Source organism: Oncorhynchus kisutch, linkage group LG11 (assembly GCF_002021735.2).
Source record: "Oncorhynchus kisutch isolate 150728-3 linkage group LG11, Okis_V2, whole genome shotgun sequence".
Classification (NCBI taxonomy): domain Eukaryota; kingdom Metazoa; phylum Chordata; class Actinopteri; order Salmoniformes; family Salmonidae; genus Oncorhynchus; species Oncorhynchus kisutch.
In genome coordinates, this window is record NC_034184.2 from 40141654 (window position 1) to 40154366 (window position 12713).

At 40.9% G+C, this 12713-nt stretch overlaps 1 protein-coding gene across 1 annotated transcript in view; it reads left to right on the forward strand.

The window, feature by feature from the left end:
* Window positions 1-12713, forward strand: part of LOC109899693 (PDZ domain-containing protein 8-like) — a 64577-nt gene that overhangs the window by 30807 nt on the left and 21057 nt on the right. The window contains exon 3 of the mRNA XM_020495136.2: window positions 5518-5620. Within this exon, the coding sequence (XP_020350725.1) occupies window positions 5518-5620 (103 nt within the window). The remainder of the gene's footprint in view (window positions 1-5517; window positions 5621-12713) is intronic.

The window sequence follows — 12713 nt, forward strand, 5'->3', positions numbered from 1 at the left end:
ATGTTGTTTCCAACGCTCACCACCTGGGGGAAGCCCGTCAGAATGTCCAGGACCCAGTTGCACAGGGCGGGGTCGAGACCCATGGTTGCGATCTTAATGTCGAGTTTGGAGGGTACTATGGTGTTAAATGCTGAGCTGTAATCGATGAACAGCATTCTTACATAGGTATTCCTCTTATTTAGATGGGTTAGGGCAGTGTGATTGCGATTGCGTCGTCTGTGGACCTATTGGGGCAGTAAGCAAATTGGAGTGGGTCTAGGGTGTCGGGTAGGTGATATGATCCTTGACTAGTCTTTCATAGCACTTCATGATGACGGAAGTGAGTGCTATGGGGCGATAGTCATTTAGCTCAGTTACCTTCGCTTTCTTGGGAACAGGAACAATGGTGGCCCTCATGAAGCATGTGGGAACAGCAGACTGGGATAGAGATTGATTGAATATGTCCATAAACACACCAGCCAGCTGGTCTGGGCATGCTCTGAGGACGGGGCTAGGGATGCCGTCAGGGCCGGCTGGTTTTCTTTTTGTAATCCGTGATTGACTGTAGACCATCATCACAATCATCACAACATCACTGATGCACTTGCTAATAAACTCAGCATATACATAAATGTTGTTGTCCGATGCTATCCGGAACATATCCCAGTCCATGTGATCGAAACAATCTTGAAGCGTGGAATCAGATTGGTCGGACCAGCGTTGAACAGACCTGAGCGCGGGCGTTTCCTGTTTTAGTTTCTGTCTATAGGCTGGGAGCAACAAAATGGAGTCGTGCTCAGATTTGCCGAAAGGAGGGAAAATTCCTTTAGAACTGACTAAAATAAATAATGGATTTATTGTGATGGTGTATATTAAATTGATTTATTAGACTTTTTAAAATGTAGATGTTGGAAATGCATGCATCAGCGGCTTGTATGCGCCAAGGCCTTGAGATGCTAAACATGTCTATGTTAATTAGCTGCAAATTACCGTGAGACCGGCAGACTTTTGCATGACAACCAGATGACACAATTTCATGACCTCCAGAGCTCTACTCTGGGCCAATGAAAATGTGTAAACATGCCAGCTCTGGGTCTGAGCTCTGTCTCCTCCACCCTCTGCTTACGGTGGTGTAAGCCTTTATGTTGCTTGGGTCTGGTATAGTAGTGGAGTAGCTGCAGACGGTAGGACATCCAGAAACCGCTCCTCATTAATAATGCACAGTCCCTGCCCATTATGAGGCCAGGCCAACGCTATGACAGGCTGGCTGACACTCCTATCCTCACAGCTGCTGCAAATGGATACCCTATTACCTCACTGGGCCAGCCAGACATGTCTGACAATGACAACCATCCACCTCCACTTACAGTGCCCAATATTGGGTTTGTCTATGTGGAATTCTATTGGGATGGTGCCAACTGCAACCAAAATGCGAGGTCTTAGTTTTTGGGGGATAGGCAATGCATTTTTAAGGAAAAAAAGGTTGTTGATATTCAGAGGAATATCAGGATATTCTACATAGGCCTGAAATGAACAGTGCACTGGTCCAGATGAATATTTGATCGATTGCAAATTGCAACAGGATCTCTTTAAACTGCCTATCATGTTCTTTATGTTCTCTTAGTTTTGGCTACTTTCTGTCTGGTTACTACCAACAGACGGTGAGAAACCTCTTAAAAGGTGTGTGTCCAAAATACATCGCTAGTGAAAGTCTAGAATTCAATCTAAAAAGGGATTTCAAAGTCAATTTTTCCCCCTCCAAATTAATACAAAATACACATTGCATATATGAATGCATATATTTTCACACCCCAGAGTTAATACTTGGTGGAAGAAGCTTTGGCAGTAATTCAACTGTGACTCATTTTGAATAAGATTTTGCCAACTAAGCACAACTCTTACAGCAGCTATAGTTTTTGTCAATATTGCTCAAGCTCAGTCAATTTGGATGGGAATCATTGATGGACAGCAATATTCAAATGTTGACTTTGGTGTTAAAATCGGTGTAATTCTCCCGCTGAAAAATAAAACTCAGACTGCTGTAGGTTTTCCTCTAACTTTTAACCTGGGCTCCTTTTTAAATATTTAAATCCGGACAAACTCCCCAGTCACTGCAGGTGACGAGCATATCTATAACCTGATGCTGCCACCACAATACTTGGAAATACAGAGGATCAACAACTTTGCTTTCACTCTACATTACTGGCCTGTATGACAAAGTGAAAAGAAGAAAGCTGGTGTTAAAAAATCCACTCCAAATCATCCATTCTGTTTGCAACAAGGCCCTTAAAGGTCAACTTAGCAAAATGACATTGCCACGAGCAGTAGGTTGTGTTGATCTGTTGGAATAAAATCCAAATGAATCTCTTTTTTCAGATGTAATTGTAAGGCATCAAAATGTGAAGACTGTGCAAGGGGTGTGTAGACTTTCACTAGGCTCTGTATGAATATAGAGTTACCAGTCAAATGCTTGGAGATACCTACTCATTCACTTTTAATAATTATTATTTTTTTAAACTATTTCCTACATTGTGGAGTAATAGTGTTGACTTCAAAACTATGGAACCATGTAGTAACGAAAAAAGTGTTAAACAAATGAGAATCTATTTTATTTGAGTTTCTTCAAAGTAGCCTTGATGACGGGGTGGCAGGGTAGCCTAGTGGTTAGAGCCAGTAACCGGAAGGTTGCTAGATTGAATCCCCGAGCTGACAAGGTAAAAATCTGTTGTTCTGCCCCTGAACAAGGCAGTTAGCCTACTGTTCCTAGGCCATCATTGTAAATAAGAATTTGTTCTTAACTGACTTGCCTAGTTCAATAAAAGTACAAATAAATAAATTAGCTTTGCACACTTGGCATTTTCTCAACCAGCTTTTCCGGGAGTTGGCGTATTGCTGCAGAATGCTGTGGTAGCCATACTGGTTAAGTGTGCCTTGCATTCTAAATAAATCAGATGGTGTCACCAGCAAAGCACCTCCTCCATGCTTCACGGTGGGAACCACATATACGGAGATCATCTGTTCACCTTCTCGGCATCTCACAAAGACATGGCCGTTGGAAGCAAAAATCGCAAATTTGGGAATCATCAGACCAAAGGGCAGATTTCCACCAGTCTAATGTCTATTGCTCGTGTTTCTTGACCCAAGCAAGTCTCTTCTTATTGGTGTCCTTAGTGGCCTGATTCACGCAGTTTCCTCACGCAGTTGATGTTGAGATGTGTCTGTTACTTGAGCTCTGGGAAGCATTTATTTGAACTGCAATCTGAGGTGCAGTTAACAAGTTACATCAAGCACTTGATGGTTTTTGTGACTGTGCTTGAAGACACTTTCAAGGTTCTTAATGTTCTGTGTTGACTGACCTTCATGTCTTAAAGTAATGGACTGTCGTTTCTCTTTGCTTATTTGAGCTGTTCTTACCATACTGCCACTGACTGATTTATAAATCACTTGGTCTTTTACCATATAGGGTTATCTTCTGTATACCACCCCTACCTTGTCACAACACAACTGATTGGGTCAAAAGCATTAAGAAGGAAACAAATTCCAGAAATGAACTTCTAACAAGGCACACCTGTTAATTGAAATACATTCCAATGTGACTTCCTCATGAAGCTGGTTGTGAGAATACCAAGAGTTTGTAACGCTGTCATCAAGGCAAAGGGTGGCTACTTTGAAGAGTCTCAAATTTAAAATATATATTTGTTTAACACTTTTTTTTGGTTATTATTGTGTTATTTCGATGTCTTCACTATTCTACAATGTAGAAAATAGCAAAAATAAAGAAAACTCCTGGTCAAGACAGAAGAAGAGTGTCCAAAGTTTTAGTGGTCGGCTTTACCCAAATTCAGAGAGGAGCTCGAAGATTTGCAATCAGTCCGTGACAGTATTACGTTATCAAGTCTGTGTAAAATGTGCTGTCTACCACCACCAGATGGAGAGACAGTCAGTATATTGTTAATCCAGAATCCACACATCTTGTATAAATACTGCACTTGTTGTATACAGTAATTGGGGACTCAATGGATTTAAGTAATGGGTTTATCCAGTGGTCTAATTGAGGGAAATAAAAAAAGGTTACTACCGTTTCTTTTATTTGCTTTTTCAAACACTTGTCAGTTATTTTTATGACCATAAAATTAAGTTAAAAAAAATATACATTTTGAAACCATCGATTTCAAATAGGTCTATGTACTGTATATTGTAGAAATGAATCCCACAATACACAAGAATACATTAATGTATTAATTTGACAGTGAAGCAAAAACTTTTCATTTGGCTCTATACTCCAGCATTTTGGATTTGAGATGAGACGCTACAGAATGTCACCTTTTTTTTGAGGGTGTTTTATATAACTATTTTACCGTTTAGAAATAACTTTATGAAAGAAATAACTTTATGTATCTAGTACCGCCTATTTGAAGGTGTCATAAGTAGTCAAGTGTAGTATTTGCTCCCATATTCCTATCACACAATGACTACATCAAGCTTGTGACTCGACAAAATTGTTGGATGCATTTGCAGTTTATTTTGGTTGTGTTTCGGATTATGTTGTGCCTAATAGAAATGAATGGAAAGTAATATTGTCTTTTTGAAGTCACTTTTATTGTAAATAGGAATAGAATGTTTCTGAACACAATGTGGATATTACCATGATTACGGATAATCATGAATCAGTCTTAAATAATGATGAGCGAGAAAGTTACAGGCATAAATATTATACCCCCCCCCAAAAAAAACTAACAAATGTTAACCCCCTGTTATTGGTAATGGTGAGAGGTTCGCATGTCTTGGGAGTATGATCTTTGTGCGTCTAACATTCTCATCAGTATTCAGGATTATCCATGGTAGCATGACATTAATGTAGAAGTGTTCAGAAACATTTTCCATTCTTATTTACAATAAAAAAGACTCCAAAATGACACCATACATTATTTACCATTCATTTATATTGGGCACATCATATTCTGAAACACAACCAAAACAAACTGCAAATGCACCCAACAAGTTTGTGGAGTCACAAGCTTGATGTAGTCAATTTGTGCTAGGAATATGGGACCAAATAAAACACTTGACTACTTTTATACACAAGTACATTTGTAAAAATACTTATGACACCTTCAAATTGGGGTACTAGATACATAAAGTGCTGTATGTATAAAAAAAATACCCTCAAATAAAAGGTGACATTCTGTACTGAAACATTTTATCTTCACCGTCCAAAATAAATAATTATGGGAGTGTAAATAGCTCAACACTTCAAATGTGCAGATACTACTGCTGTACTACAGTAGATTTTGCTTTTCTTGTGTATTTTCATCACTACACCAGGGGGCAGCAATAGCCTTGACAGTGTTTGTTTGCTTTAGTATCATTGCAACCATTGGTCAGGGGTCTCTCTGATACATCTTAGTAGCACCAGAAAACATAGTGGCATCAACAGGTTTACATACAGTAGGCTATGCACTATACATAGGGAGACCAGGAGAATCCGCAATGATGTACTGTCTAAATGAGCTTTTTGTTCTGTAATTTCTCCTTCAGGCTGTTTATCCTGGGCTCGTATGACAGAGAGACCTACGTGCACTGCACCTTTGAGCTGAGCAGCCATGAGTGGAAAGAGAAGACGCGCAGCTCCATCAAAACGGTGGGCTTCTCTTAAGATACTGTTACCCCCCCCCCTCCCCCATGTAAAACAGCAGTCATCTTTCTTAAAGACCACCCGAGTTGAATGCCTATTTGTTTCCGACAAAAAGCCAGAAGGCTACTGACACGTTTGATCCCCCATGTTCAACAAGGGGAACCGTTTTTCTTAAGAAGAATAACAAACAAAGTATCGTATCGGTGCTCCATGTTATTTTTGGGGTCCAAATCAATTGTCACATTTTGGCAATGGTGTTTAACTCTTATAGATGAGGTACATTTGTGAAACGTTAATTTGCTAAACAACAAAACACCTAATGGTGACATTTATCGGTTTCACTGATTTTTATACATTTTTATTCACAGATATTAACATGATAGAGACCATAGCCATTAGAGAAGAAGCATGACATACTTGATCTATTGACACAAATGTTTTAACTTCCCCCCCATCTGAGAAGTCAATTACCCCCAGTAACATTTTGAAAGAAAACACATAATCAGGCTTTAGAGCAAACCTTTTCTAATTGCAGCAATTCAGAGATATTAGCATTTTCACATTGGGTTTTTTCGGAAGTAACGCCTAACGACCATTTGGGACTGAAATGTCAAGTCTAGGCTAATTGCTGACTCCACCGCTCACACATCTCAACGCTGCTTCTTTCTGTGTGTATAACTGTCATTTGTATTGGCTCAAAGTTCATTTTAGTTTCATTCAAGAGGTAATTTCTCTGAACAATTATTTCATATTCATTGTAATTAAAGGAGCAGCTTCCATCCTGTCCAGCAGGGGGCAATGCCACTAACATTTGTTCTTCGCTACGTCTCTTCCAATAAATGTCTCAGTAATCCTTATTTACTGAGTATCCTCTCAGTAAGCCATGCTTTCTAGCATGACATGATCTGTAAATTACAGTTTACACACACACACACACACACACACACACACACACACACACACACACACACACACACAGTGTGTGTGTGTGATGTTTGTTTTGAAGAGGGAGCCAATGAACATCATTTTTATTTGACCCACATTCATTTGAGACCTAATTATATCTCTACCATTACATTTTCCCATATTAAGCTTGTTTGAGTTTTACGCTTTGCTTCAAACTGTGTTTTTGTTGTAGCTCTGTAGCCTACAGTGCATTCAGAAAGCATTCAGATCTTTTCCACATTTTGTTACGTCACAGCCTTATTCTAAATTTGATTGCAAAATTCCCTCATCAAGCTACACACACTAACTACCCTATTATGACTTTTTTATTTATTTTATTTTTTACATTTTAGCAAATGTATTAAACATTTTAAAACTGATATGACACTTTCCATAAGTATTCAGACCCTTTACTCAGTATTTTGTTGAAGCACCTTTGGCAGCGATTACAGCCTTGAGTCTTCTTTGGTATGACGTTACAAGCTTGGCACACCTGTTGGGGAGTTTCTCCCATTTTCCTCTGCAGATCTTCTCAAGCTCTGTCGGGTTGGATGGGGAGTGTTGCTGCACAGCTATTTTCAGGTCTCTCCAGAGATGTTTGATTGGGTTCAAGTCCGGGCTCTGGCTGGGGCACTCAAACATATACAGAGACTTGTCCCAAAGCCACTCCTGTGTTGTTTTGGCTGTTTGCTTAGGGTTATTGTCCTGTTGGAAGGTGAACCATCACCCCAGTCTGAGGTCCTGATGACTCCGGAGCAAGTTTTCATCATTGATCTCTCTGTATTTTGCTCTGTTCATCTTTCCCTTGATCCTGACTTCTCTCCCAGTCCCTGCCTCCCAGTCCCCACAGCATGATGCCACCACCATGCTTCACCGTAGGGATGGTGCCAGGTTTCCTCCAGACGTGACGCTTGGCATTCAGGCCAAAGAGTTCAATCTTGGTTTCATCAGACCAGAGAATCTTGTTTCTCGTGGTCTGCGAGTCCATTAGGTGCCTTTTTGGCAAAGTCCAAGCGGGCTCTCATGTGCCTTTTACTGAGGAGTGGCGTCTGTCTGGCCACTCTACCATAAAGGCCTGACTCCACAGAAGTACTCTGGAGCTCTGTCAGAGTGACCATTGGTTTCTTGGTCACCTCCCTGACCAAGGCCCCTCTCCCCCGATTGCTCAGTTTGGCCAGGCAGCCAGCTCTAGGAAGAGTCTTGTGGTTCTAAACTTATTATATTTAAGAATGATGGAGTCCGCTGTGTTCTTGGGGACCTTCAATGCTGCAGAAATTTTTTGGTACCCTTCCCCAGATATACGGACATATCCTTCAACCTCATGGCTTGGTTTTTGCTCTGACATGCACTGTCAGCTGTGGGACCTTACTTACACAAGTGTGTGCCTTTCCAAATAATTTCCAATCAATTGAATTTACCACAGGTGGACTCCAAGTTGTAGAAACAGCTCAAGGATGATAAATGGAAACAGGATGAGCTCAATTTCTATTCTCATAGCAAAGGGTCTGAATACTTACACTTAAGGTGTGTTTATTTTTTTTAATATGTTTGCAAAAATGTCAACCTGTTTTTGCTTTGTCATTATGGAGTATTGTGTGTACATTGAGGAAAAAAATTCAATTTCAGATTAAGGCTTTAACAAAATGTGGAAGAAGTCCAAGGGTCTGAATACTTTCTGAATGCACTGTGTGTAATAGTGCAAGTGATAGCCGAAGGCAGTAGCCATTTTTGTAAAAGCTATGAATCACAGACATGCTACAACACATTTTCCTCAAACATTCCTTCCAATGTAAAATCTCAACTGCAGCTGCTGAGGTAAAAGTGTTCAACTTGCCCGGTGCATCCCTCTAATGGCTCCTCTACAGACAGATCTGTTGCCAGCTCTCCATTAATATGCAACCTAGAGATGCAGATGCAAAGTGGCATTTAGGCTGTTTTATCAGCCTCTTCCAGCTTGTGTCCCAACAGGACTCCATGCTAAGGATTAAAGGCGATACCATCTGAAAAAAGGTCACTCTCTCTCTCTCTTTGCATATTCCTTTGCATTTTTTTTTCTTCCAAGAATGATCGCCTGAGATGAGGCCCAACTTTCCTCTGAACTGGGCTCTTTGTGTGGTACACACAAATGGTTCATGGTTTTCATGCGATTTAACTACTTTCTCTCTCTCCCTCCCTTCCTCCCTTGAGCAGCTCTGTCCTCAGAGTAGCATTTTTCCAGGAGAATTGGTTCAAGCTCCTAAATTATATTATTGACAGTGTTTTTCACAGCCATTTGCAGCTGTCTGTAGATATTTACTTAGTGGTTTCACACAAAAGACATGCACAATACTGGTTTCCATTGCAGAGTGCTGCAAAGCCTGCTCTTGAATAACCTGTTTGTAGAAAGAAAATAGTGTTGTCATTCATACTAGTTGTGTGGTCACAGTTGTAGCTTAGAGTATAGTGTAATTTTACTGGTAAATTATTGTAAACCAGGATAAGGTTTGAGCTATCTGCTTCCGTTTTACTCTCACCTTGACCACATTCTCCTACATCGAGTTATAGCACGGTTTGCATTCCTAATATTGATTTTTAGATGCGTTTCCCTTCCTATTGTAGACTAGAGGGGGGGCTCGCTCCCTTCACACTCCTTCCTGCCATCACATTCTACCCATCTCAATATGTGTAGGGGGAGAGGAAACGTTGCGGACGCTTGGGTAAATTTAGCCTTTTTCCATGACCAAGCTGGGCTGGGTTTATTAGTGACAGAAGGCCTGTGGTGCAGACTGCTCCGCCTTACGTGTTTGCACATCTGCCCCATTGATTCCATCATCAGCCATCAACTGGCCCCGAGTGCTGATGCTTTCAGACAGCCTACCAGACAATGTGTGTCTGTATGTGTTTTATACATGAGTTTTCATATTTGTGTGTCTATCAGTCCATCTCTTTTTAGTACCAAAATGTTAATGGTAAATAACCAATTGATTTAAACTAGATTTTTTTCTTTTTTTACATGGTCCTTCTGTTGTCCAAATGTTCCTGAAGGTGTGTGCTTAGATTAGAAAGTGACTGGCTGAATGGCTATATCTAAGAACTGATGTCTAGTTCTCCTCAATGACAAAGGATGTCCGGGTTCAGCACTGCCCCCCCCCCCCCCCCCCCCCCCACACACTTATTTTTACTACACATGAAGGGAAATGCACTGCTCTGTCGATAGGATCACCTCCGCTCAGTGGTTAGGAGATCATGACACTGCGAAAGAACACAGCATTTCTCACCACAGAGCAGTCCATCTCTACATCTCTCTCACTCTCTCCATCATTGCTGTTGGTCATGGGAATGACACAGGCAGACAATGTCTCTGGCTGGAGTTAGGAGCTGTCTCTCTGAGTTTCACTCTCTTCAACTGGCTGGAGACTAGTGAGTCTGTCTGTACACAGTTAGACGTAGTACTGTGCACGCACAGCTCGTTCAGAGGAGTTCCCCACAGACTGAGTGTCAAAAACAAGACCAGACGTAAAGGTGCTCACAGGGCATCCTTAATTCCTGTGACCTAGAGAGCTTGTTTGCTTTTATTTCCTTACGATTTTGTTTCTTTTATTCAGCATTTTTCTGTGTTTCTGTCCCTCCCCGTCTTTCATGAATAATCAATAAGACATTTCCTCACTTTTCACTGTAAAGGCGTCTGTCTGCATACTAGGTTTGGTTTGCTCCAAGCAGAACTCGGCTGAAGTGAATGTCTGTACTCCCTTAAAAGACCTTCACTTGATAAATGAGAAAAAATAGGCACTAGTACTGTTTGTCCCCCTTGAGATGCCGTAGCCAGTATACACTTCCTCAAAATAGTCTGAATTTATCTAAGACAGGGGTGCCCAGACTTTAGTTATGTACGATCTACTTTTCTGCTGCCTCTAAAAAGGCCTCTCTTAGCATTTCTCCATCCTGGAACGGTTTATTGTGCTTTGCTAGTATGCGACTCACCCGGAATGATGGAATTGTGGCTGCCTTTGATTTTGAGCTGGGCCTTGTAAAGATTGATTGTTGGGCAGCTAGTTGGAGACTTCAACTCTTACTTTTCTCCTACGTAGTTCACTTTGAGCTGGAAAGTCACTTTCATATTTCTTGTGAACAGTTTTGAAATGCCTCTCGACATTTCCCTTCTTAGCAAGAGCTATGTTTGAATAGCAGATCAGACACACATTTTGAATTTGGAAAAAAATCATCTTCCTCCCACTCACTGTGAAAGTGGTAGATTTTCGATTTCTTGCTGCTTGGTCCAGCATTCATATTAAAAATGGAACCTCAACTTCATAGAAAAAAACTTAGTAAAATAACAACTACCACTGGAATAACAAAGAATATTCTGTTACAGGTCTCGCAAGCGTGGAAATGTAAACGTACTAACTTCAGACAGTTGCTATGGTAGTTACAGTTTGGAAAACAAATGTAGCAGCTATAGTGCCGCGGGTTGGTCCAATTGTATGTCTATTATGCAGTTTAAAAAATGAAAAAATATTTTGGCTGTGCTGCAGTATTCGAAAAAGAAGCTAACCTGTAAGCAAAGCATATGGTGCTTCAGAACAGTGGACCTCATTATTTTTAAGCAGACTCGATGGTAACGCTGAATTGCCCAAACAAAACAAAAATTGTGCATACATTTTGAAACTTTTTTATGCAGTCTACTAGAAAGAACGTTGCAATTGACGGGTCGACCGCGATCAACGTCCTGGACACTAATGATCTAAGATATCTCAAGAAATCTGTAATTTTGTTGTTTTTTAGGAGTAGGTCTTAGTCACATAGTTTTACCTCTAACTAAGATGTTTGGTGCAGTATTTCTCAATTTAAGAAATATGCATGAAAACGAGTCTTCCCTCCTTGAATGACAACACACTTAATTGAAGAATCCCTATTGAACTGTGGATAGCCTCAAGAAAAATGTGTTTGCCCAAACAGTCGGAAAAAAACCTTGCCAAAGACCAAAACGAACAAATAACATCACAAAATGCCATCATAATAGATGCACAAACTGTTTCGCATGGGAAGCATGCGGACGCCTTAACTGTCATTTTTCTGCATCCTGTTTTCACAAAGGATCCTCTCTCATTTTGCCACTTCACCTGGAACAACTCCATGTATCCATCTCTGCAGTCTTGCCTTCAGCATCTCACCAGTGCTGGTTTGGAGCAATCGAAAGGGAGCACTTCCTGTGTCCATTGGTGTCATCAGAGATACTCTGACGCACCTCTTCACTCCCCACTGTTTGATGTTCCACTCTAGCGTGTGTGCGTTCCTGTCTCTTTTAATCCACCTTGTGCATGGCTCACACTGACAGTTGATGAAAGGCAGTCAATTGACAGGTCTGTCTCTCTCTCTCTCCCCCTCCCTTTGACCTTGCCTGCCCCTGCTCATTCTGCCCTGCAAAGATGAGGTTCATTCAGGCGATGGGTTGCACACAACCCCAAACTCCACCATACAGGTCCGGTATACACAGTGCACTTACTGGCTCCTTTGTTGTGTGGCAGAGCTCTTCATCGTGTTGGTGTGGCTATTCAATTCCCTGAGGGACAGTGATAATATACAGTGGTTGCGCCACTAAAAGTTTTGTGATTATGCTGCGGGACTTAGGTAATGTGTGGTTTAGGACGGTACCCTGCGTCACCACTTCATTGCTCCAGACCAGCGCACGGGGGAGTTGGAGCACCGATTATGCTTTTGTGTCCTACTGTGTCTCTGACAATGAATGGGTGACATGAACCTAAATATAAACTGATAATTGTGCAAGACTTCAGTATTACTTACTAAAACTGTTGTTACACTAAGGTTTGTATTATTTTATTTTGTTAGGATTATTTTGCTCTTACTGTAGGCCACTCCCGATCGGTCACGTTATACAGCGCCTGAGTGGCACAACTGTCTAAGACACTGCATAGTAGTGCAAGCTGTGTTGCTAAAGATGCTGGTTCAATACCCAAGCCGGCCTCGACTGGGAGTCACATGAGATGACTGTAGGTTATTGGTTTCTCTCCCTCTAAAAACAGAAATAAATAACCAACTGGCTTTATTTAAAAATTAGTAACGATGTCTCACCCCATGTTCAAGAATGGCCTTTTTCTCGCTCATTTGATGTTATTTGAATACAAAATCATCTCCAAAATATAATTTTTTTGAACAA